The following is a 25,833-nucleotide window of genomic DNA, read 5'->3' on the forward strand; positions in this document are numbered from 1 at the left end:
GCCACCTCTGCAGTGGTCTTGAGTTTATCCACTGATTTCAAACCTCAATTCTGCAGTCTAACATAGCAGGTCTTCCTCTTCCAAGCCTTCCCTGTATCTCCCTGGCTTCTCTGCTCTGGTCATCTCCTTCCAACTTCCTAGACCTGGTCTTGCCCTGTGTCTCCAGGGCCTAGGTGCTTTGGGCTCTTCATCCTGCCTGCCAACCTGCCTTCCTCTGAGGGGCCTTGGCATCCCAGAGCAAGCTGCCTTCTGATGCTGGCGTGGATGTGCTCCAGGTCACCTGTCTCCTCTCCAGGACCCATTCGAGCAGGCTTAGGAAGAGGTTCACAGTCTCCTGCGAGCTGGCGCACTCCTCACAGCCCCAGACACTGCCCCAGGTTGGTGACCACTTCACAATCCACCTGCAGGCTGATGTCCCAGGGTCTCACAGAAGTACTTTATTCTATTCAACAGGCCGGGAAGGGATGTGGGGAGGTGGGGTGACCACAAGAAGCCCATGAAGCACGGGACGAGGCCAGGCCACCCTGCCTGTCCCCCCTGCCCTGAGAGTCCCAGCTGGCCTGCAGCGGGACACAGCAGGCAGGGAGGCCCGGACTGTTCTATGGTCTGCGGCTGAGGTAGCTGGAGACGCGGGCATGTCCAGGCCCTTCCCTCAGGCAGCCACGCTGTGCATTCACCAGCCTGAACCTCGGTGGCATGCAGGCTGCCTGCCCTCTGGGGTGAAGCCTCTGGTGTCCTTTTCAGTGCTCAGGCCACAGAGAATGAGGTGTGGCTGCTGTCACCAGGCCAGAGGTGAAGCCATCCCAGAGCTGCGTGGGCCCTCCCCGGCCTGCAAGTCGCTGAGTGCTCGCTGGGAGACAGGAGAACAAGGGGTGGTCAGTGATCCCATGCCTTCCTCTTCCTTTTACCAACCCATACCACCAAGGCTGAGGTTGTGGCTTGCTCTTGTCCAGGAGTGGGGCATATCATTCCCTGGAACCCTTTTTCAGTAAGGCTTCAAGGAGGATGCCCCTAGATGACCTCTGGCCCCAACCTCCCCTAAGGGACCCTTTAGCCACTTTGGCTCACCTCAAACTTGCTCATGAATTCCGCAAAAATGCCGAAGAAGGCCTCGGAGGTGGTTGCTTTGGAATCCTCCCCAAAGAAGGCCAGCGCCTTGCTCAGTTCCTCCATGGCCTCTCGCTGCAGCCCATCCAGTGCCCGAAGTGCAGGCTGGGCAGTCTCCAGGAAGGACTAAGGGGCCTTCATTAAGGAAACAGCCAACCCTCTGGTGCCCTCCCATTTACCTTGCTGGGCAGTGACCCCAGACATCATCCTAGCTGCCCCACTCCCTCTCTGCCTGAGACCTTTGGAGGGATAGGCCCTGTATTGGCAGGGAATGTGCCCTGTTCTGGTCACTGACTATTAAGCTATTCTTGGAAACTGCCACAACTCCCAAGCCTTAGTCCTTCTTGGAGAGAGCCTTAGCCCTTCTTCCCTAGAGCTCTGCCTAGAGGAAGGCTTCTGCCCCAACCATCCATTTATAGTGGCTCCTTCTTTCACTGTCTAAGCCTTACACTTTTTTCTATAGTATTTGGCACTATGTGAAACCATTCACAGGTTCATTCCCTGTGGTAATGCAGGCCTGTGCCCTACATATACCTCAAGTGCTTAGGATAGCAACTGTGTTCTTGAAAAAGATTTAGCAGCTCAATTGCTACCACTTTCTAGCATTTAAGCTGTGCCAAGCTTTGTTTTAAGCCCTCTACACATTCTTGTTTAATCATCATAATACCTCTATGAAGTACATTATTACTATTTTATAGGTGAAGACGTTAAAGTACAAAGAACTTTAGAAACTAGCCCAAGATCATACAATAAGCTCTATGCTTGAGCCAGAGATAGTGTCAGAACCAGGGTCAAAACCCATCTGCATCATAACCAGATAATTGACCACATGGTCCACTTCTTACCTCTCCTTAAAAAGGAGTAAAGTAGGCCCAGAAAAGTAAGTGGCTTGCCTAAAGTCACACAGCGACTAACTGAGTCAGGATTTGAGCCTAAGCCTGTCTAATGCCTAGGGCTAAAGTCCCTCTAAAGAGGCTGCCCTTGAATGACCACCCATTCTCTCTCTGAAGACCTCTAAACCCATGGAAGCAGAGAGGACACTCCTGGATTGAGTGATATGAAGTGGACTGATCTCTACCTGAATTACGTTGGTTTCCATAGCTGCAAAAATCTGGGTGTTACATGGGTGAAAGAGTATGGGAATGAGAAGCATCTTACACAAACCACAGTATTTGCCTGAGAGGGAAGAGGGGATCGGTATCAAACTCCTACCTTGAGCTGGGGAGGAAGCTTAATGATAGAATGCGCACCTAGCATGTGTGAAGCTCCGGGTTTGATCTCTAGCATCAGGGGGAAAAAAAAATCCTACCTGGACACACCCCCAGCAAGCTATGTGCTGGAGTCAGGGACAGATGGCTGGTGCTTTCGAGGTGAGGGCCAAATGCCTCAGCTATAGGCACAGCCCCCAGAGCCTTCTTTCTTGACGAGCCTCAGCAAGGAAAACCTTGTTTTTTCTGCCAAGGGGTCTTGGGGCCATAGAGATGGACAGGGAAAAGAGTCACATGCCATTCCCCCAGTCCTCCCTGCTGGCCAGGCTCGGTTGGAGGGTTTAGCGAAAATGTTCCCCTTTCCTGAAAAGCCTCCCCTTCTATCTTGTGACTTATATCTGGTTTCCACTGCCTACAGAGAAACAAAGGGGAAAGCAACAGCTATGGGACAACCTACAGAGTTCTGGCCTCAGTTACTCAGATTTGGCATGAGTACTTGGATTCTACATGATCCAGGATGAAACCTCTTCCAGGATCCCTGGATGCACAACAACCTGAGCCCAGAATCTCTGGTGGGATCTGCAGTGGCCACTGGAGCCACTGCTGGCTCTACCCAGCCACCCCATGGCCCAGCATGGTGCTGGTACAGGCTGCTCAGAGGATACCGCCATGACCACAGCAAACCTGTCCTCACTGGAGGGGGACATGGTCTGGCAGGCAGCCTGAATCTCACTGATGGTGCCATGGAGGTCAGCCAGGTCGCCAGTCAGGGCCCGTTGGTTCACTGCAGGAATGAACAGAAGGCTCATGGGGTCACATTTATAGTCCAGGACAGCATGTCTCTGATTCCCCACCTATCTACCCAGCCTACCTTTGGCAGCCAGGGGCACGGTGGGCAGGTCCTGAGCAAAGCCCAGGAGTTCAGGGAAGTGCTGGCTCAGCGATTTGGCAAGGATGTGCAGGAAGGTAGACTTCCCATCCACTGTCTTGGTGGAGTTCAGCTGCAAGTGATCCCCAACAAACATCCTTCTCAAAGACCACACCACATTTCTGGTCACATGGCCCCAAGCTTCTCCTGGACTATGGCACCACTTCTTGGTCTTTGATAGTCTCTTTCTGACTCACCTCACCCTCTCCTCTTTTCCAGTTTCGGAGGCTTGGCACCTTCCCCACCCCTAACCTCAACCTCTGCTGCAGTCACATTCTGGCTTCTGTGCAGCCAGCATTTCCCCTGGGGTGGGGGAATGGCCCTCCTGGGTCATGCTGTTTTTCTCCTCCCCTCTGTCACAACTTGTGTTAGGTTTGGCCAGGGAGCCTGGAGGGTAGAGAGAGCTAGTCAAATTACTGCTGACTGGCTCTCACCTCTGTCAGAAAGTTGATCTTGAAGCCCGTGGTCTTGTTGGTTTTGGGCTGTCCATCGTTGAGATAGTTGCCCATGGCCAAAACAAACTGTAGGGAGGAAGATGGGTAGATTGTGGTGCTCCCCTCACCACCCACCCACCCCGAGGCCCAGGAGTCAGGATGGGTCTCCAAGGATGGCATCTACAGGGAGCACAGTAGCTGGTTGGGTGACGATGCATCCTGACCTCCAAGATCTTGGCGAGTTTCCGGCTGTTTTTAAGCTCAAGGGAAGCCTGTCGTAAGCATTCGAGGCTGCCTCGGATCTCCTCTGTCTTCTCCTGTAGGGTGGCCTGGAAGTGGAGGCTGCGCAGGCGGGTTTTATATTCGGGAACCGACAGCATCTGCCATAAATTCAGGGAGGGACTCACCCTTCGCTTTCCAGGGGGACCCACGGCCCGACAGCGACCTGGATTGGGGGCTGGCTGCCTGGGCCGGCTATACCCTTAAGAAAAGTAAGCATGACCCCTAGGGGACATTCTTATCCCATCTACCTTGGCCCTGGTTGGGCACTGGCCATTAAAGGTGTTAAACTGGTCTGAGCACGGCGGCGGAACCCAAGGGGCGCGGGACAGAACAGTCCCCAGTCACAAAGGGGAGCCTTGACCCAGGAGGCCTTGGCCACAGGGGCGGAGGTCGCGGCCGAGGCACCTGAAGAACGAATTGATCCGGCTCGCTGAGGCGACCGGGCGCCTCACGGAAGGCCTGGTAGCGCTGCTCCTCGTCGGCATCGGGCGCGAACAGCAGCAGCTGCGCCAGATGCGCGGGCTCCAAGCGCCGGGGCTCCATGCTCATGAGCACCTGCCGCAGTTCCGCGGGACTCAGCTTCAGGTGTGCTAAGAGAATGGCTGTGGGCAGGACCGCAAGGGTGAGCCGGGGGCGTGGCCAGGGGAGGGGCGGGGCTCCGAGAGGGGTCTTGGCTACTGGGGGCAGGGACAAGAACAGGGGGGCGGGACCTACAATAGGCGCAGAAGCAGGTGCGCGGGGGCGGTCCCAGAAGTCAGGCTGATTGAAGGGTTAGGGCGGGATCTTCAAGGAGAAGGACCAAGACCCTAGGTGGGGCCCGCGGGGGTGGGGCCAGGAGCTAAGCAAGGGTCTGCCAGCGGCAGAGTGGAGGATGTGGCTGGAAGCGGGACTAGAACTGGGAGCCTATTGCAGAGGGTAGGGCCAATACAGGATGAAGCCAAGGTTGGCACCAGCGATCAGGTGGAATTCCCCCCCCCCCAGGTATAGGGCCTAGGAGGGGGGCCTTCAGTCGGCCTGGCGACAGGTGTCTTGGCCCCCATAGATAATTCCTGTTATCCCTCCGGCAGGGTCCAAGAGTCTATGGCCCAGAGAAAGGGCCACCAACAGCCCCAAGAATCCTTGGGATTCTCTGGCCTCTCACAGGTGTTGTAGGCCTTCTTGTGAGACAGGATCTCCACCACCTCCTTCTTTCGGAAGGGCTCAGGCCCAGGCACTGGCTCTGGAAGATAAATTGTACAGTTTAATGGAGAGGAGGAGATGCAGGGTGGGGTGGGGTCCTAGGCTGGGGCTGCATAAACAGGGCCTAGGGGAGAGGCAGCCACACCCAACTGCCCAGGGCCTCCCTCCTCCCAAGCACCACCTTGACTGGCTCAGTGCCAGATGTCCGTATTGCCCTCATACCTCAGTCTCCCATTGCAGATCTGAATGCATTTAGTGTGCAAGGTGTGTTTATCCCCTCACTGTCACCTTCCCAAATGCCCTCTCTCCCTTGAGCCCTCTGGACCCAGCTAGCAGGATAATGAAAACAAACGACCTCTGGAACTTTCAGATGATTCCTGAATGTACAAGTCAGTCTTTCTCTTCCATCCTGTGACCACACACAGGGCTTCTTGGAGTCCCACCCAAATACAATAGAGTGACACCCATAAAGGGATGAGGGGAGAAGGAGAAAGAGATGTTTGTAGATGCTTTCTGTTTACCCTATTCTGCCTGTATGGCTTTGACCAAATTACCTAGCCTCTCAGATCTTCCTCTTTAGGAAGGGGAGGTGATCCTAGTGTCTACCTTGCAGAGTTGTCAAGGGATTAATGTAGAAGTGAGATTACCTGACATTTGGTCAGCACACAATAAATGCCAGCTTTTATTGTTATCTCCACTTTGAGATGGGAAAAACTAACGGGGCTTGAAGGTTTGAAGATATGTTAGCCAAATAGCAGTTAGGGCAGGCTTTGGGGACTCTGAACCTAAGGAAGCCACAAAAGGTAGCAGGTTGCGATGCCCTCTGAACTTCCCCCAGGACCACCAGGCCACTCACTAGTAGGTTTCTGGGTGCCGAAATGAAGTTCCAGGTCTAGGTATTTCACCATGTCACTCAGTTTATCGTAGTCAGAGTCCTCCCCGAGCTGTGAGGGAGTAAGGGGAGGTTCAGAGGAGGAGGAACAGCAACAGCTGGACTGGACTGCCCTCTCCAGCTGTCCACTCTGAGGGCTGTCCTGGGCTTGAGGGATGAAGTCCAAAACAGGAGAATAGTACAGAAAAAACTAAATCATCCAAGTTCTCAGGTGAGGAGCTGTCTCCCCTTGTAGTTAATAATACAGCCATTCTTGGGACCCCATCCATGCTGAAGCTGGGCTGGAGCAGGGGATGTAAAGAAGCTGTGATGGAGCTGGAGACAAAAATAGGGGGGCTGAAGGGCCTGGCTTTGCTCTGAAGTCTCCTTTGCAGGGAGTGAGTTCACTCCAGAGCCATCCTGGGCAGACAGAGCTGGGGCTGGGGGAACCTAAGCAGTAAAGGCCACCGGCTGGAAGCTGGGCAGGTGGCTGAGATGATCTAAGAAGGAGGGGACCCTCTGGGGCTTGGACAGGGAGTGAGGATGGAGTGGTTGCCCATGGAGAGATCCCAAAGGGAGAGCAGTCTCAGAATATGGCCACATGTCAGGGACAATTAGCATGGAATTGGACTTGGCCGCATGGGTGACCTGTCACACAGGGTTTTCCAGCTTTGATAACCAGTGGAAGGACTATACTATGGAGCAAATCTCAAGGACTCACCTAATGCTTGTAGGACTAGGTCTGCAGGGGACCCAGTAGGTGTCCTGCTGAAAATCTTTTTATTAGCAACATGGAAAGATTTCTTGGAGATATGGGCTGATACCATCTAGGATGGGAAGGCAGGAAAAAGAACCGAGACCCAGGACATGGCCAAGAGGAACAATGACAAGCGTAACCTGAACAGCGTGGTTACAAGTGTAACCTGAACAGCGTGGTTACATGTGAGGGCATGTTGTTGGTCCCAAGAAGATGAAGAGACTGATGTTGAGGATGAGGTTGGGCAAGACCACTGTGATGGGGCAGGCCCAGAAGCAGGAGGGACCCCAGGCCATATTTAAAGAAGAATGGTATCCAAGTCAAAGGAGGTATGCTCTCTCCTCTGAATTGATCAAGTCCCACTGGGAGCTTGGAGACTGCTCTGTAACAAGGGCTTAACCACTGGACTATGGAGCTAGAAAACACATTGTAGGGGAATGACCTAAAGAATAGGTGTAGAGTGAATCTTGTTCATCTTACAGGTTAGCTGGTTTGTGGATAAAACAATATACTTGCTCTGCCTTATTTAAAGGGCCAGACAGAAAACAGGGCAAGGGAATCTTGGGAAGACAGGAATTCAGAGGAATACAAAGAAAGATGGTTATGTGTATCCAGTGAGGGGCTGAGGTTGTGGCTCAGTGGCAGAGCACTTGCCTAGCACATGCAAGGCCCTGAGTTTGAGCCTCAGCACCACATAAAAATAAATAAATACAATAAAGGTATTGTGTCCAACTACAATTAATTTTTTTTTTCATTATCCAGTGAGGGACGGAAGACCTCAACAGGTAGCAAGTTCCCCACTGGTGAAGATATTCAAATATAAATATATACTGGGAGAATATTCAAGCATCAAAGTGGAAAGGTTGCGACTAATATGCAGTTGGGACCAGATTTTTTTTTTTAAAAAAAGCCTAAGAGAACTAGCCCAGCCTCAAGAGTTACAGGTTTCGGGCTGGGGTTCTGGCTCAGTTGGTAGAGCGCTTGCCTCGACATGCAAGGCCCTGGGTTCTATCCTAAGCACCGCGTAAAAACAAATAAGCGTAAAAACAAATAAATGTTGGGGCTGGGGATGTGGCTCAAGCAGTAGCTCGCTCGCCTGGCATGCGTGCGGCTCGGGTTCGATCCTCAGCACCACATACAAAAAATAAATAAATAAATAAATGAGATAAAGATATTGTGTCTGTCTACAACTAAAAAAAAAAAAAAGTGACAGGTTTCAAAAGTTGGTGTGGGATATTTCCAAGTGTCCCCAGTGGTTTAGAGACACAGACTGGACTGGATTTGGACTGGGCCAGATGTGGATCTGCACTGACCAACAAGGGTAGGTGTGTCCTTGGACCGTGTCTTCACACTTCCTCTGCTTGAGGTGGGGAGGACCAGAGAGTGTTCCAACCAATATTGGAAGGGGCCTGAAGGATGATGGATCTTGTCTTCAATGCTGCTGTCTAGGCCACCCACCCCTCATTGGGGCACCAATGGGCCCCAGGTCACCTACCTGCCCCCAAATAGTGCCTTCCGAGTTCTCCACCTGCTCCCACCGCAAGCGCTTGACACTCATGTGGCTAGTCTCACTCCGCCGGTGACCCAGGCCCCGGGATAACATGGGGGGTGCACAGGGCACAGGTGGAGGAAGGGGTGGTGGGGGTGGGGGTGGGACTGGGTGACCAAGCTGGGTAAGGGGCTTGGTCAGGGCTTGAGTGGGGCCCCTGGTACTATCAGAGGTGCGGGAGCTGGGCTTGGGATCATGGAAAGGCAGGGGTGGTGGTGGGGGGGGACTGAGTGGGGGCGGGGGAATGTGGTCAGAGATGGAAGAGTAGGTCAGGGAACTGCCCTCTTCACTGCTGCTGAGACACTCGCTGGCACTGCTCCGCTCGTTGGTCACAAAGCTTCCCTGGTCATCATGGAAGCTCATCTGGTGGGAGTGGGAGGAAATAAGTAAAGAGAGGGCCAGGCCAGGCCCAGAGAGACCAGGGCAGGTGGATAAAGCATGGGGTAAGAGGTTAGAGAGCCTGGGGATGAGGAAAGGACCCTCTCATGGTCGCCTGAAGATGGGATGGCTTGGGAGTGTGGCCTGGGATAAGGAAGGGGCTAATGTGAGACAGGTGTGTGGGATAGCCTCAGGCAAAGGATGGGCCAGTGTAGGAAAGGAAAAGCCTTGTGGTTTAACCTGAGGCTGTGAGGGGGTAGCCCAGGATGAGGAATGGGGTAGCCTGGGGGTATAGAGGATAGCTTTGAACAGGGGCAGATTCCCAGGGCAGGAAACTTTTTGCAGGGGCCAGGGGATGCAGTTTCCTGACCAAGCTCCACACTCATCTCCCCCCTTGCATGCCCACCTCCTCATAATCATTCTCAGGTGTCAGGAAATCATCCACGATGACCCTGGGGCCCAGCTGCTCGCTCAGCACATCCAGAAAGTGGTCCGTGTCCCGGCTCCGGACGGGGCGGGAGAAGGTGAAGAGCTTCCTGCGGCTGGGCGGGCGGGCAGGGTCCGGGCTGGGGGGGCTGTCAGGGTGGATGGGCCCGGGGCCTGGCTGGGGGGAGGGCGCCCTGCTGCTGTCCAGGCTGGCGTAAGGGTGGGACTCGGAGCTGCTGGGGGAGGCCAGGCCCCCTGAGCACAGCGGGTCGTAGCAGGGGGAGGGCAGGAGCCGCTCACTGGGCCAGGAGACTCCGGACAGGGTCCTGGGCCCTGGGTGGGGGATGGAGTATGAGGTTCAAGGTTCCAGGCACAGGCTGGAGGGGAGCCCTGGGGAAGGTTGGCTCTGTGTCCAGGACACTCCCCTTTCCCTCTCTGAGCATAGTACTGGAAGCCCCTGGGTGACCCTGCCTCTAAGGCTTCAGAGACCAGACTGGGTACAGAGAGCACAGCTTGGATCCAGATCAGCCAGACTCTAGCTCATCTGGGAAACCATCTTCCCAGCTGGGTCATTCACAGAGTAATGCATGCACTTAATAGTTTATCCAAGAGCCGAGTGCTAACCCAGGGGCATAACTCTGGGGGCATTCCTCTGTTTTTGCAAATTCATAGCTGTGGTGAGGACCCTGGGGACAACAAAGGGGCTGAGGCAAGCTAGACCTTGATGGATGATACCCATGCACGGAAGCCTTTGGGATTCCCCACAGTCTAGCTGCACACACTTTAGGGGTGTGCCTGGAAGTGGGAATGACACCTGGAAAGCCAGCCAGAAGGACAGAAGCCAGCGCACCCTCAGGACCAGAGGCTGGCTGAGCCCCTACCTGCTGTGCCTGCCAGACTAGGGCCTGGTGGGGAGGCCCGGGATTTGGACACACTCCCCATTTTCCCTTTGAAGCTGCTGTTCAGTCGAGACTCAAGCTCTGCATAGACGGCAGACATCTAGGGAGTGGAAGGGACAAGTCTAGATTACTCTCACTGCTCCCATATAGCCCCAGCTGGGACTCAGAAGCCAGGCCCAGGTCATGTGCCCTAGTCTGGAGTAGCCACAGGGAGTATCTTGGCATGAGATCTCCTGGGCCCCACTTCATGGGCCACCCATCTTCCACCCCTCATTGATTCTACTTGGGAAGCAGATAGGAGGTCTCACCATCTTGGGATTGGGGGTCTCAGGGAGCGATGTACCATCCCCAGCCTGGCGTTCACCTGGGATCAGAGGAAGAGGCATCTCAGGGCAGTCACTGGGACCTGCTGGGAGGGCACCATGGGATCTAGTTACCACATCTGAGTTCCAAGACTCAGTCCCCAGCCCAGACCCTGCAGGCCTGCCCTACCAATCCAGGAGGGCACCACCAGCCCTGTTGCCTCCAGTCCCTGCCACTTCGTCTCTCATCAAGCCCATTTTACAGGAGGGTAACAGGGCCTTCCTATCTGGGGCCTTACCACAGCTGAGGCTGGACTCCAGGCCCTGGGACCGAAGGCTGCGGCGGCACATGGAAGAGGCCCTCACAGAGCTCCGAGGCTGGGGCTCTGGTGTGGGCTCTGGCGTAGGCTCCGGGGTGGGCTCCAGGTCCAGCGAGGACTCAGGCTCTGCTGTAGGACACACAGGGGAGATGGGGCAGCTTGACTTCTTGGCCTCCACAAGAAAGGGGCCTCCACAAAAACCCATACATGGGCCCTCCATAAGCAAGGGGCTCTGCACCTATATGTTGACTCTAGGCTACGGACCTTCCCTGCTGGTCTCTAAGACAACTCTCAAAAAGAAGCCCTGGGTCCAGAAACCAGGTGAACAAAAGAAGCACCTCACAGTAGTCAGCCTGAGGACAGAGCCTGAGTTAGGGCCCCAGCCCTTCCCAAATGGGCTCTCTTTTCAGGACCCCAATCTTCCAGGGTCTCAACATCCTGTGGTTGAACCAAGCTGGTCACTTCTAGACAAAGAGGCTTTCAGGGTGAAACAAAACTTCCAGGCCTAGGCAGACATCTGCTGCCCAGCCTGGATCCTGAGCTTCTTGCTAAAACTCTCAGTCCTTCTCAGCAAACTGTGGATGTCTGGAACCAGGGATAATGGCCACACAAGGACTAGCAAAAAGCACATCTCTTGCGACTGCCATTGTGGGTACAGAGTGCCTGTAGCAGGTAAAGCCACAGGGTCTGGCATCCTTTCCATTCACATGGCTTCAAACATGAAGTGCATTGTTTCGTGGGCTAATTGCCAGGTAGGCAGTGGTGGTGGGTGAGACCCCCCCAGGTGGTTAGGTGGAGCCTCTCAAGTCTCAGATCATGCGGTACATGCAGCATGAAGGTCAATCTGGGCAGGTACATGCTCAGGGCCAAGTGTAGACCAAATCCAAGTGTGGTATGAATTTGCCTGGTATGTGGGCACATCTAGGTGTGAGAGGGGCTGGGTCAGCCATAAGAACTCACAAGTGGGAACAGGTGTCTGAATGTTCACCTGGTGGGCTGGGCAACTGGCAGCATGGGTAGGGGAAGGGGTATGCAGGGGGTGCTTTACCTGTCATGGCCGTGTAGCCCAGGAAGCACGCGATTTTCTCCTGACAGAGCTCCTGTTCCTCATATGTCAGCAGCTGGTAGATGAACTGCCAAAGGACCTGCTTGGCAGGTGTGTCCAACACAGGGTAGACATCCACTATGAGGGTATCAATGTTCCTGAAGAGGGTGCAAGAGCAAGGGAGTCGTAACTCAGAGGATCCCCTAGGGATTGGTGGCCAAAGAAGGCACTCAAGGCCACAGAATTCACCCTCATGCTCTGCCCCCATCCTTGAAAGACAACAGTGGATGGGAAGGATCTCAGCACTGGTTGCTGAGATTCAAATCTCAGTTCCTCCGCTTGCCAGCTAAGAGACCTTTCTCAAGTTACTTAACTTCTCTGTTTCAGTTTCCTCATCTGTAAAATGGAGATTAAAAACAGCATCTACATCATGGAGCGGCTGTGAAGATTAACCCATTATGTCCTATTGTGCCATTTATGGAATATGTAAAAAAAAAAACTAACATTAAGCAACAAATACAGCACTTTATAATAACTTTGAAATAAAAATTTATGTTTTTAGAGTACTATTCTTTTGAGAAAATAATAGATGAGTGATTGGTGATAATACACATTAACATTGTTAATTATATCATTAACATCATTAAGGATAATGAATTGTATAATAAGCTCTAGATTAGGATTGCCAAACTATTTGAATGCACCTGTGTCAATTTAATTGAAATGTACACCGAATTGAAAACTTGAGACTTAATGGATTAAAACATAAAGAGTGTATTGGGAAAACAGACTCACTGTGTCAGGGACTAACAGATGATGGCCTGTGAGCTAAAATCTGGCCCATCACCTGTGTTTATAAAGCAAGTTTTATTGGAACAAAGCTACAGCCATTTGTTTACATTTGGTCTATGGCTGTTTCTAGGCTGCTATAGTAGAATTGTGAAGGAGGACCACATGGGCTGAAATGTCTAAAAATTTTATTATTGACTAGCATTATATAGGAAAGAAAAATTGGATCCTTACATAATACCACACAGAAAAGAAAAGCAAATTCAGTTTGGATGAAAAACCAAAATGTGAAAGAAAAAAAAATTAAAATAAGAGGATATCTTTTGGGGGGCGGGAGGTAGAGGGGACTGGGGATTTAATTCAGGGGCACTTGACCACTGAGCCACATCTCAGCCCTATTTTGTTTTTTATTTAGAAACATGATCTCACTGAGTTGCTTAGAGCCTTGCTTTTGCTGAGGCTGACTTTGAACTCGTAATCCTCCTGCCTCAGCCTCCTGAACTGCTGAGATTACAGGCATGGGCGACCATGCCTGGCAAGAGGGTATCTTTTGACTAGAAGCAGAAAAGGACTTAAAATTTCAAAATCTGAAACTATAAGACCAAAAATATGTCGATTATACAAAATCAAGCATATCTGCTCAAAGAAGCACAACTTAGACACAATAATATTAGACATAACAGAAGCAATAACAAAACAAATGAGAGAAGATATTTTTAATGTCCAAAATGAATAAGGGATCAGTAACTAAAATAAACAAGAAATTTGAGCAAATCAACAAGAGCCAAAAACAAAAATGGATAAAGGATAAGAATAGGTGATTTACAGTGAAAACAGAAAAACTACACAGGCATATTTGAAGACCACTCAAAATAATTGGTTATAAAAGAGAGTCAAATTTAAATCACAAGATGTTATCTTATGACTGAAAAACCAAAAATTCTTTAAAAATGGGATCATGCCAGGTGTGGTGGTGCTCGCCTGTAATTCTAATGGCTTGGGAGAGTAAGGCAAGAGGATCACGAGTTCAAAGCCAGCTTCAGCAATGGAGAGGCACTAAGCAAATCAGTGAGACCTTGGTCTCTAAATAAAATACAAAATAGGGCTGGGAATGTGGCTCAGTGGTCAAGTGCCCCTGAGTTCAATCGCCCATATCACCCTGCAAAAATAAATAAATAAATAAATAAAATGGGATCAGGTTGTAAACAATGAGACCTTAACTGAAGTTATAAACAAATATTAAATATGCACAGAGGTAAATATGGACAGAGCTAAACACAGTAGTCAGACATGGAAGGTGACATATAACACAATGATGATATAAAAGAAAAATACATCAGAGATGCACTCCTGTAATCTGAGAGGCTCTGGATGCTGAGGCAGGAGGATTTTGAGTTCAGAGCCAGCCTCAGCAACTTAGTGAGGCTCTAAGCAAATCAGTGAGACCCTGTCTGTAAATAAAATACCAAAAAAAAGGGGGGGGCTGGGGAGTTGGCTCAGAAGTAAAGCATACTTGGGTTCAATTCCGGGTACCAAAACAAACAAACAAAAAAACCCATAATAGATAACAATGCACAGTTTTCAAGAACACGTTCAAACAAACAAACAAACAAACAAAAAATCAAATAAACTCATCAGACTGGTATACAGCAGGGATATTTAAAAATGGACAGAAAGTAAAGCTCAAAAGGAATGAAGATAAAAACAATACATATATCTATCAATGTTCAAATGGATGAGCAAAACATGGTGCATCCATACTACAAAATACATACAGGAATGAAGTACAAGCTATAACTTGAATGAAGTATGAAATTACTATGCTAAATGGAAGAAATCAGACATAAAAATTCACATGTTATATGATTCCTGTTCACATATAAGTCCAGAATAGGAAAATCTATAAAGAAAAAAAGTAGATTAGTGGTTGCTTAAGGTCAGCGGGTAGAAATAAATAAGCATGTGTAGGAATGTCATACTGAAAGGGCTCAGGGTTTCTTTTTCATGTGGTGAAATTCTAAAATTGACTGTAATGTTGGTTGCATATATTTTTGAATACAATAACCGCTGAATTATACACTTAAATAGGTGGTACTGTATATGAAATATATATATTTTTTTCTTTTTTGACGATACTGGAGACTCAATCCAGGACTTCTTGCATGGTAGGTAAGCACTGTACTACTGAGCTACATTCCTAGCCCTTTAAAACTTTATTTTGAGTCAAGATTTTACTAAATGTCTCAAATTGGCCTCAAATTTGCAATCATCCTGCCTCAGTCTCCAGAATAGTTGGGATTACTGCCATGCACCACCATGCCTAGCCATGAATCATATTTTACCATAATTGTTTAAACAAAATAAAAGCAAAAGATCAGGGCTGGGGTTGTGGCTTAGTGGTAGAGCGCTTGTTTCCCATGCATGGGCCACTGGGTTCGATCCTCAGTACCACATAAATAAATAAAATTTAAAAACTAAAATAAATATAATGTTTATTTATAAATAAATAAAATAAAAACTACAACTAAAACAAAAAAATAAGAAAAAAAAGTGAATAATCAAGTGAGGCTTGGCACAGTCCAGAATAATGACCCCATGGGCCAAGAAGGCTGATCAATGCAGTCTGCTGCAGCTGAGGTGCAGAAAGAAATATCCCACTCTCACTCCAAGAGCCTGGCTCATGACAAGTGAGGCTCTCATGGGGGTCCTGCCAATTTGCCCAAGGCTATGGGGCTAGGAGGTGTCAGACCAGAGTTTGTTCTAGGACAGACCAACACTCCATCCCCTGATCTCCCTGGTGCCAGCCACTGCCTTCTTGTACTCTGCTCTGCAAAAGAAGAGGCTGAACTGAGGAGGCTCAGGCTCCGAGAACAGGGTGCTGAATCTGCACAGGACTTGGGGCACATCCACAACAGGTTCCCATCACCACTCTGCTCGCCCACCTGTGCTGGAAGAAGCTCTCAAGGGCCCGGCAGACCCCATAACGCTCAGGAGGCGTGAGCAGGTGCTCCAGCTGCTGGCTGAAGGTTCTCCCTTGGACCCGGATGCTGGAAGGCAGGATCTCGGCCACCCACTGCAGGGAGGTGAGCGCTGATGACGGGTTAGGGGAATCCATAGAATCGGAGTCTGCTGGGGCCATAGACAAGTGACAACAACAGTGACCCAAAGTCCCCAAGCCAGGTGTAGTTTTATTTTGGCAGCTGAAGTCAATGGCTCCTGAGCTGGGAGTGCCATGCATTGGGATGTGCACTGCTGCCTTCAGCGGGGGACTGGGATGGAGGGAGAGCCTTGAGCGGCTTCTGGTCGCTGTGCATTGGGGCTCCGTAGCGCCACCTTTGGGCAGCCCTGGGAAGGGAAGCTGCAAGTCTGTGAGAAGATCACGGTCCACCCAAGGAAGAGGCATGCAGGTCTCACCGCTAGCGAATGGGACAAGCCCTTCTTCCACCACCAGCGTGGGCATTGCGCCACTGCCCTGTAGCATGGACACCACCTTGTCATGGGAGCAGTTCCTGCCAAGCAGACATGGCCCAGGAGGGCCAGATAGGGGTGAGTCCTGTCCCCCTCCCTGCCCTGTCTGTAGAAGTCACACAGCCAGACCACAGCTGGACTAGCCAAGGCCCTGCCTCTCCTGTTCATCAATCTCCTGTGCAGAAGCCCCAGGCCTCAGCTAGTTTGCTTTGCTACTGCCCTGAGTCTGACCTTCCTGAGCACAAGGAAGGAGCTGTGCCCATGTCATTCTGAGACAGAGCTCCCCCTCCAGATTAAGACACAGATGGTCCTTTCATTTCTGTGTCCCCAGTATGGAGCTGGAGCATTTTCTGGTTGACCAGCTGCAGGGATAGATTCAAGAGTTCCAGGTAGAAGAGGGACAGACACCTAGGGCCAATGGATCAGAGGAGATCGGGACTGGTCTCTGACCTCATGTCCAGTCCATTGAGGAAGAGGATCCGGTCGCCTGATTTGAGGGCTGCATTATCAGCTGGGCTGCCTGAAAGCAAGAAGAGAGGGCATGTTGGTCAGCCTGCAGGGCCCTACCCTGGCCCTGTAGGGGATCCATCCCACTCTTCCAGACAGATGCTATTCTCCTGATAGGAGAGAAATAGAGACTCAGACCCAAACTAGCGCTGCTAAGTGACTCACTTCTAAGAATGCAGACCAACCAATCCAGAGCCCACACCCAACCACCTCCTCTGTGGAGCTCTCTCATTCTGGGCCATTGTCCACCCGCCCTTATCACACCAGGGCCAGGCACCCACTTAGTTGGTTTAGTCTGCCTCCCACCTTCCTTCCTGTGAAAACCACAATAAAGGCTCTTGTTCATATTCTCCCCTTGCTCTGTCAGCCTCCGACAAGCCCCAGCACTTCTCCTCATGTCCCCTGTGGCATCCTGTACCTCCTCCTCTTGGGATATGTCTTGGCAAAAGGATATTCCAGTGGCAAGTGTCTCCTGACCCACTGGCCTTGCCACACCTGAATCAATAAAACCTGCCTTTTAAGACACATGGGAGCAGCTAACTTTTGCTGTCTGTCTTGGTAGCCCTGAAGGTCACCTAACATCTGGAAGGCAAGCTGGAAAATCAGCTCCTATGGATAGAGATTTGCTCATTCCGCTTCCTTTATTTGTCATCATTGTTAAACTTGACTTGGAACTAAGTAGGGAAAGTGATAAATGCCTAAATAAAATACCATCCCAGACTGTGCGTAATGCTCTCTTGAAGCTGTGGAGATTGTCTAGAGAGGAAAAAGACAATCTGGGAAGATTTCCTGGAGAGATGGGATGGGGAGGGGACTGTTCCCAGGAATAGGAAAGGGGGAGAAAGTGATGCTGGTAATTAAACCAATGTGACCTGTCTGGAAGGGGTGGGAGGGCTAGGGGGCTGTCCCAGGGAACCGAAGATCACACCAGGCCTGGAGCCAGAAGACACCACGTTCTGTTGCTTGATTTGCCTGGGTATCTTTAGGCCTCTGTTCCCCCATCTGTAAAAACTCCCACAAAATAATTCATTCAGCTTCCTATGAAAAGAAAAGCATGAGGTTACCAGCCTAGAGGTTGAGTTAAGGAGACCAGTACACCTGGATTTCAACAAGGCCCTAGGCCAAGTATCTTTACACACCTGGGAAAGGCAGAAAAGTGGGACTTAGGGCGGGGAACAGTTGTAAAAGCCATAAACAGCAGTGTTAATCATTTCTAGAGGAAGCCCTCTAGGGAGCAGCCTTGGGCCTTTCTCCTACACCATTGTGTCAACAACTGAGTGATGCCCAAATCCAAACAGAACTACAGCATGCCAGTTATCAGGATAAGGAAGGTCTCAGAATGATCCAAAAGGTTGGGACAATGATGCAAAAGCACTGAGGCTCTTTCCCATTTCACAAATCTGTATGCTGAAGATGCAGGATATGGAAGTGTAGAAAGGGATTAGCAGGGATACTGGTGGGGATGTGTCAATAGGAGCATCATGCTCAGGTGCTGGGAAGGGAGGGATGCACATTCTGGTCCTTGATTTCCCTGGGTCTCTTTAGGCCTCTGTTTCCCCATCTGTAAGCTGCAAACTTACGTGTAAGAATTCATTCAGCTTCCTATAATGGGAAAAGCATGAGGTTACCAGCCTCATTCAAACAGCAGTAGTTAATCATTTCTAGAGGAAGCCCTCTAGAAAGCAGGTGGCCCAACCCTGTGGAGGGGTTACAAGAGGGAAGAGTTCAATTCAGTGCCAGAAGTTTCTGCCTCACTGACACCTTCCACAATGGATGAGTACCTCCCCACCTCTGCCCACTGACAGGACAGGAAAGGACTCCTTCGCTGCAAAGGCTCTGCCTTCTTCAAGATGCCATAATTTCAGGAGCAAGAAGGGGAGGCTGGTGGGAGACAAAAGGGAGTCTGTCCAGTTTGGTGGCTGAATAGTGGGCAAGGCCCTGAGATGGCAGCGTACTTGCTAGCAGGTGCTCATGGGCTCTCTAAGCAGAGAATGTTGTTTGGGACTCAGCCTGGCAAGCACCAGCTCTGCCCTGGCTGCCCCAGTGTCCCAGAGAGTGTCCACAGCCCTCTCTTTGGACATAGGAAAGGTCTGGATCAAGAACTTGAATCACTTGGCTTAGAGTGATGGTGAACTTGGAGACCTCTAGCCTCAAGTATCTTAAATAGCTGGTTGATTTGGATATACTGGCACTCTGGGACATTCAGAGGACACAGGTTATATGACATGAGGTGGGAGGTTTTGCTGAGCAGCAGGGGTAGAATGTCAAGGGAGAAAGGGCTATAACAGGGTCTTTCACGGATCCCGAACCTTAGAGACTCTAAGGACAATCTGCCCACCCCTCACCAGGAAGGACGGACTCAATCCAGACTGGCCCGTGGCCACGCAGCGTGAAGCCAAAACTCTTGTTGCCCTTGTAGACTCGGACAGTCCTAGGAAGAAAGAAAGGCCAAGATGGAAACTGGCAGCCTTCTCTGCTATGGGAGGAGGGACTCGGAGGGTGGAGACAACTCGTGTCTTGTTCCTCTTAACCTTCCCTGTCCCCCCAGATGTCCACCTCCCGTGCTCTCTGCCCACGTCCCCGTCCCAAGGGCGCAACAGAGAGGGGTCCAGTGCCTGGGCCCGCGCGCCAAGGGTACCTGCGCGCTCCCCCAGGGCCTGCGCGGCCTCCCACCAGCGAGGCAGCCTTGCGCGGCGGCGGTTCGTCCGGGCGGCGCGGCGGGGCGCTGGCGCGCGTGGACACCAGGAGGCGCTCGGGTCTCTCCTCACTGCGGCTCCGCCGCAGCCGCTGCGCGCCCTGCGCCCGGCGGGCGCGGCACAACTTGCCCAGCAGGCCCTGTGACACCACCTCGTCGAAGCGCGCTCGGTGCTTCTTGGGGATGAAGATCCTGCGGGTGAGGAATGCAGAGTCGGGGTGTACCCCCTGACCGCGTCCCGATGGCGGCCCAAAGGTGTTCCCCGATAGATGCCACTCCCAGTTCTCCTGCCCCTCCCTCGGGATGGAGGTGGAATCTCCAGTCTCCTGCTCTGTGCCTGGACTTAGGCTCCCACTCCTGTGTCCTGGGCCACACCAGGAGGGTGGCGTCCTTCTCGCTCCACCTAGGGAAAGTCATGTTCACTGTCCCTCATTACTCTGACCTCTGTGGAGTTAGCATGCTTCGTCCATCTCTGGTGTCTCCCCAACTCCTTCATCTCATGCCCTTGGACCCTCCAGGCCACGCCCCTGCCAGGTACCCCCAACCTCTCCACTACTTGTTTCTCTGTGTCTTTGCTGGAAAAAGAGCAGTGGCCACTTCTCCCAACCTTCAGGACACCTCCAGTCTTCCTGCTTGTTTCTCTGTCCAGCCCTGCTCTCCAGCTGCTGACTCAGAATTCACCAGGACCACTATATATGCCACATTTAGTCCCACCTCTAAGCTTTTATCCAGGTTTTGCCACTGCCTGGTCCCCTCTGTTTGCTTTCTAAACTGGGTTTGCCCTTCCACACCTAACACTGGTCTCCCTTCAATTTAATCCTACATGTATTCAATGAGTCCCTGCCATCTGTGCTGGCTAGGTACTAAGGCTCAAAGCTGAAAGGCCTGTGGCTGCTGCTTTCCAAGGAGTCACCCTGGAAATGTAGGGTGGAGAAAGCACAACCCCCATGCAGGGTCCACACCCTGGATGAGTCCTTGGCCCCCATGGTTCTCCTCTTGTGAGGCTGGCAGTTCTCTGAGGGCTAGTTCTGTAGCTCAGCTATGAGCTCAACATTTAGGAGGGACTCAGGACCCAGGGGGTCTGCAAGGATTTAATCGCATCTCCAAGTAACAACAGGAGCTAACATCCTAGTGGACTTTGCAACTGGCTGCAGAGGATTTTGAGGCACAGAGAGGATCTGTGACTTCCCGGGGTTACACAGCTGGCCCTAGGCAAGGCTGGAATCAACCTAGCCTTGGAAGCCTCAGCACTGTGGTGGGGCTTCTGACACCAGCAAGGCCTCCCTGACTGTATCCCAAGGCTCCCTTCCCTGTTCTTTGTATCAGAAGCCAGTGCCAAGGGAATAATGGGGAGCTGCGAGACAGGGGAACACTGGCTTGCGGCTAGCTGAAAGAACACCCTCTGAGGTTGCTCTGTGGCACTCACACAGTTCCCCTGGCCTCTGTGGGCAGGACTAATAAGGCCAATCAAGCAGAATAGGCTGCCTAGTGGGAGGGAAGAGGAGTAAATCCTCTGGGAGGGGGTGAGCTGGCCCTGTCCCCCAGCGAGCTCTGCTCCAGGTCTGCATATTCCAGAATGAATGACCTACTCAACTCTTTTGGGAGCCCTTTCCTACCTACCAGCAGAGATTCTTATAAATCTGGAGCCCCAGCCTCATTCCTCAGATGGTCACTCAAGGTCTCTGGAGCCTGACACTTCCATCTGCCTGGCCTGCACAAGCCCCACACCCTCCCAGTTCTCATGCCTCATGCCCAGGAAAAGGAGAGATGACAAGCCTGAGACTGTCCAGCTCCCGCTCCAGGCTCTGCAAGGCATCAGCTCTACACACCCAGCTCCCGAGTTCAGCCTGGGCAGGGGCCAGGTGACCAGCCCAGCTCCACCCTCCAGCAGCAAGTAGAAAAGTCTCTCCTCCATACTATGGGAATCAGACTGAGTCACCCACTGCACAGGTGGAAGAAGGATGAGTGACAAATTCACTGCTTGATGTCCTTGGGGCTGAGTCAGAGGCCAAGTCTGCCTGGTGAGCCAGACACCCTCCCTGGCTTGTGTGGGCCATCCATTCTACTCTCTGGCCATTCACCCCTGGAGCTGCTATGAATTGACCCACTCAGCACAGCTACATGCAGTGGAGTTGAATTGACTCTTTTGACCCCCCTCTGACTGTGACAGCCTGGCAATAGGTATCCAGGATTCCCATGACCCTCCTATGCCAGAAGTCCTTTCTGAGGTCCCTAGATTCTTCCTGAGAGCCACACAATGACCTTGCACTCGAGGTCAATTCTGCTACCAGGGGCTTCCCTTGGGTCCTCTCTCTCCACCACATTCCCTGGCCGGACCCAGCTTTCTCCACCTTGCCCTTGATCAACGGCCAGCGAATTGGTGTGGTGGGGATTGGGGTGAGGGTGCCCTGGTTCATCCGGGTAGCTTCAGCTTGGGATGGGCTATAATTGAGAGGTCGTGCCTTCCAAACTCGGGACAGGGCACGCTGGATTCTCACCCACAGCACTCGACCTCAGCCTCGGCTCCCTGTCCTGTTCCTTCCATCAGTGTAGGAAAAAGAAAAGAGGGCTTTCCAATCCCAGCTCTTCTATCCGACCCCAACTCCTAGGATTGCATACCGAATTCTTGGTAACTAACACGCAAACCTAGCCGCTCTAGTACCCTCCCAGTTTATTTACACCCTCCCCAGCCCCCAACTCCGCCCGAGCTCGGTGGATACCCACCCACGGCAGGGAAGCCCCTCAATGCCCCAGCCCCACCCACTTTCAGGCTAGTCCCAGACGAATTTGCCGCGCCTAGGGCGCACAGTTGGGGGAGGGGGGCGCGGGGCGCAGTGGGGAAGCTACCTAAAGTGCCGAGAGAAGCCCTGGTCCTTCCCCATCTGGAACCCGGACGGCGGCGCCGCAGGTGCAGAAAGGCAGGGAGTGGCGGAGCCCGCGACCGAGCTAGGGTGCCGCAACTCCTCGCGCCTCCGCCCGGCGAGCGCGCAAGGCCCCTCCGGAGCGGTCCGGGCCCCGGCCCGGCGCCCGCCTCCTCTCGGTGGCCCCGCCCCGCCCCGCCCCTCTCCTCTCTTCCCCTCTTGGGGACCCACCAGTTAGCTGGAGGATGGGTGCGAGAGCTGGGGGACAGTTCGAGAGTGCTGTACTGCCTCTCCTTGGCTCCCTCCTTTACTCCCTCCCTAGGAGCTTCGCCTGCGACCTTTCCGGCGCTGCACCCTGTCCCCCTGCACGGTGGCCAGTCCTCAATACCCAGCTGCACCAGACAGCTCAGAGAAAGCCTTATCTGCCTTTTGTAGAGCACGGAAGGCTTTCAGGAGGTGGTGGCCATTGCGCTGGGCCTGCGGGGGGGGGCGGTCAACAGGAGTTGGCCAGCGAAAAGAAGCCCTTCCCTCCTACCCAGAGGTCAGCTGCGGTGGAGAAGAGGCTGGAAAGGGAGACCTTGAATATCACGGTCAGCAATTGAGACAGCACCCCCAGAATAATGGGAGGGGGATGTGGGAGCTTATGGATTCAAGGGGAGGTGAGGAACGCCAGAAGTTTTAGTACATCCGGAGAGGGATGCTGCTGGGAGGGGACCCAGGGGAAGGTGTTGGATTGCACAAGAGGCTAGATTCTAAAACACAGAGGAGGTAAAGATTTTGCAGCTTGGTGAGTGAGTAGAAGTGAGGAGGGGATTACTCAGGAAGTAGGTCTCCCAGGAAGTAGGTCTCCCTGAGATGAACAGTTCCCTGCTGAGAGAAAAGCTAAGGAGGAGGAGAGAAAGGTGACAGAGAAGGGTCTGGATTTTCCCCTGGCTCTAGGCCTGCTACTCCCTGAAAGTCAGAACAGTAGTGGACGCCAAGGACCTGCTCTGCATGATCATTCCCACTGACTCAGAGTCCTGACTGCTGGAGAGGTCAGGATCTGAGTGGAAATCTTGGGTGGAAATGATAGATTCTAGGGAGCCAGTCCAAGCCATCCTCAAGGGGGCTTCTCAGAGACAACCTCAAAGGGGGACATTGACTCAGCAGGAGACAGACACCACCCAAATAGGCTCAAACTGCAGAGTAGGGAAACTCAGGACTTTACCTCTGTGTTCCTCAAAGGAACACCTCACCAGGGGCTGGCCTTCAGTTGCCACAAGAAAGAACCTGCAGAGCTGATCAGGCCATACTACCCAGCACATCTCATGTCCCACCCCCCATTCCTGGTCCCAGTGAGACCACCACCCTGCCATGACCTCCCAGGGCTGCACAGCTCCCTAGCAGTAGCAGGAGCCAGAGCCAAACTCCTCAAGCCAAGATCTCCCCACACCTTGTCCTCAGCCCTGCCAGGGAGAGAAATGTTTGGTAACCCTCTCAGCACCATTTGCTGACATCCGCAGGGCTACTGCCACCCTCCCCAGGCAGGCATCATGACAGAGCCATTTCTAGTTGTTTTGTGTCAGCTGCAATGGTCCAGAACCAGGCACATCCAAAGGCTATGAAAACTGCCCACCATGCCAAGGGCAGAAGAGATATAAGCATGGAGCAAAGGTTTGTGCTGGATTCCAGACATACTGCCTCTGGGCCAAGTCTATGGAAAGGCACAGTGACCGCCCCTGAAGGGCCAGCAGCTGGTTCTTTTGATAAAAATCCAAGGCAGCTTATGTGGGCTAGGGGACAAGTGACAGAAGCTGGGCTTCTCTGAAGTACCTGCCTCAGCAAGAGAGTGTTCCCAAAGACCATTCTAGGACAATAGTTCTCAAAGGGGCAATGATGCCCCTCCCCCAGGGGCCATTTGACTCTGTCTGGGAATATCTTTGGTTTTCACAAAATGGCAACTAGGGGGATGCTGCTGCCAAACATCCGATACACACAGGGCAGCTGCCAAAAACAGAGAAATTGTAAGAACGACAGAGAAAATGTCAATAGTGCCATACTTGAAAAACCTGATCATGTTAAAAAAAAGAAAAAGAAAAAGATAAGAGACACCCCCCCAGGAAGTCAATATTAATTGATCACATACTATGTGCCTTGGCACTTTACGAACACTAGCTCATAGAATTCTTCCAATAACTTCATATTGTGGTGTCCCTAGCACTTGTCACTGAAGAAGAGGTGGAGGGGGTGCAGATGGTCCCTCTCCCACCTCCAGATTGTCAGCTAATCCCTTTTCTGCCTAGAGTTGGCAGGGTTCATTTCTACGGTTTCCTACCAAGAGTCCTGCTGGAAACACACGGGTTGACCAGACCTATTTTACAAACTGTAAAGGTCAATGAACCTGTTTAAGTTCGCACCGTGAGGGGACCTGGAATTCCAGGTCTGTCTTGATTTCAAATTCCAGCTCCTTCCCCTACCTCAGCTGCTTTCCTCTCCACCCCACTCTCACACACACCTCTCGCCCTTCCTCAAATGTTCCCTGAAACACTAGCGACCACCCAACTGACTGCCTTCCTGTTCCCTCCTGGCCATCTCACACTTTCCAACTGCCTGGCCTGTCCTAATTAGAAAGTCATTTTATCACTTCATCAGACTAGGATCCCTCTGGGGACAGACCCAAATTAGGCTCTGAGTCACAGCATTAACTGATATTATAAAGGAAGCCTCCTTCGGCTTACATTGCAGCCACAGACCTGTCTTGCACCTCAAAATACTGCTTTTCAAAGGAGCCTGGATGTGTTCTATGTCAGCGTTATCCCAAATGGTAGTCACTAGTCATATGTAACTATCATATGTAGTGCCTGAAATGTGGCTAGTGAGACTTAGCTGAACTTCAAATTGTATCAAATATTAGTGAAAATTTAAATAAACCTGGGCCTTCTGGCATAGTAGCTACTAACCATATATCACATATGGTTAGTAGCTACTATGCCAGAAGGCCCAGGTTTATGGTTTCAGTGCTTCTTCCTCCTGCTTCCCAAATTTTGTCTTTTAGCCATTGTGACCATCCCTCAAGAAGCCACACCCCTCTGATTTGGGTTCTAGTTTCCATGTGGAGCCTTGGCACGTATACACACACACACACACACACACACACACACAAGCAAATATATATATATTTCTTCACCCATCACCCTGTAGCAGCTCAACCTCTTATTTAAGCCTTGACTCTCCTTGATGTGGGTTCTCCTGCAGGACCAGTCTCCCTGTGCCTGCACCCCCCACCCCCAATCCTATGCTGGATGGTTTATAGCTGGCACAGTCGACTTCCAAGGGCTACTGTGACACCTCCCTCATCCTGGTCATGACAAATTTTCCTTGGGGACTCTCCTCCCAACTTCGAAGGACACACCACCAGAACTCCCCCACCCCACCCAAGTCACTGTCTGAGCCACAGCCCTGACACCTGCTACCTCCAGAGAGGAGCTTGCTCTGATTGCCCATGGATGAGCTGCCCATGGTCTGCCCTGAGCTGGCACTCCATCCTCAGAGTCACAGCTGGTTGTGGCTGGACCCTTCCTGTCTGCTCTGAGCTCTCCCAGGAAGGCAGTGCCCTGGAATCTCCACAAAGACCCCAGAACCCACCTTAGAACCCAGTAAAAGATGACGCTGGTGGCAACTGGCCAGACCTGGGAAAGAGGTGTTTGGAAGCCCTAGTAGAGAGGTGGGGGTGGGGACCGGTGGCTGAAGCCCTAATGACAGGGTAACCCTCTCCCTGCAGAGCCCAGCTGGGTGCCGCCCCCTCCTCCAGCAGCCTCGCCAATTTTCCTGTCTCATTTGACACCTGCT

At 52.0% G+C, this 25,833-nt stretch overlaps 1 protein-coding gene across 6 annotated transcripts in view; it reads right to left on the reverse strand.

Annotated features, from left to right (window-relative positions):
• Window positions 1-422: 422 nt before the first annotated feature.
• Grid2ip (Grid2 interacting protein) overlaps window positions 423-25,833 on the reverse strand; it is a 33,523-nt gene continuing 8,112 nt past the window's right edge. For 2 of the 6 annotated variants that reach the window (XM_078023619.1, XM_078023616.1), the window contains 20 exons: window positions 19,088-19,336; window positions 18,795-18,880; window positions 16,393-16,462; window positions 15,889-15,983; window positions 15,417-15,600; window positions 11,689-11,843; window positions 10,620-10,766; window positions 10,327-10,424; window positions 10,001-10,118; window positions 9,100-9,452; window positions 8,262-8,678; window positions 5,995-6,082; window positions 5,101-5,178; window positions 4,365-4,561; window positions 3,902-4,057; window positions 3,678-3,764; window positions 3,187-3,316; window positions 2,981-3,099; window positions 1,069-1,233; window positions 423-850 (listed from right to left, as the gene is read on the reverse strand). In XM_078023619.1, coding sequence (XP_077879745.1) covers window positions 779-850; window positions 1,069-1,233; window positions 2,981-3,099; window positions 3,187-3,316; window positions 3,678-3,764; window positions 3,902-4,057; window positions 4,365-4,561; window positions 5,101-5,178; window positions 5,995-6,082; window positions 8,262-8,678; window positions 9,100-9,452; window positions 10,001-10,118; window positions 10,327-10,424; window positions 10,620-10,766; window positions 11,689-11,843; window positions 15,417-15,600; window positions 15,889-15,983; window positions 16,393-16,462; window positions 18,795-18,880; window positions 19,088-19,336 — 3,064 coding nt within the window. In that variant the 3' untranslated portion in view covers window positions 423-778. Of the gene's footprint in view, window positions 851-1,068; window positions 1,234-2,980; window positions 3,100-3,186; window positions 3,317-3,677; window positions 3,765-3,901; window positions 4,058-4,364; window positions 4,562-5,100; window positions 5,179-5,994; window positions 6,083-8,261; window positions 8,679-9,099; window positions 9,453-10,000; window positions 10,119-10,326; window positions 10,425-10,619; window positions 10,770-11,688; window positions 11,844-15,416; window positions 15,601-15,888; window positions 15,984-16,392; window positions 16,463-18,794; window positions 18,881-19,087; window positions 19,337-21,991; window positions 22,159-25,833 lie in introns of those variants that run through there. The other 4 variants (XM_078023618.1, XM_078023615.1, XM_078023614.1 and 1 more) reach the window with 3 other exon arrangements.

Source organism: Ictidomys tridecemlineatus, chromosome 10 (assembly GCF_052094955.1).
Source record: "Ictidomys tridecemlineatus isolate mIctTri1 chromosome 10, mIctTri1.hap1, whole genome shotgun sequence".
Lineage (NCBI taxonomy): Eukaryota > Metazoa > Chordata > Mammalia > Rodentia > Sciuridae > Ictidomys > Ictidomys tridecemlineatus.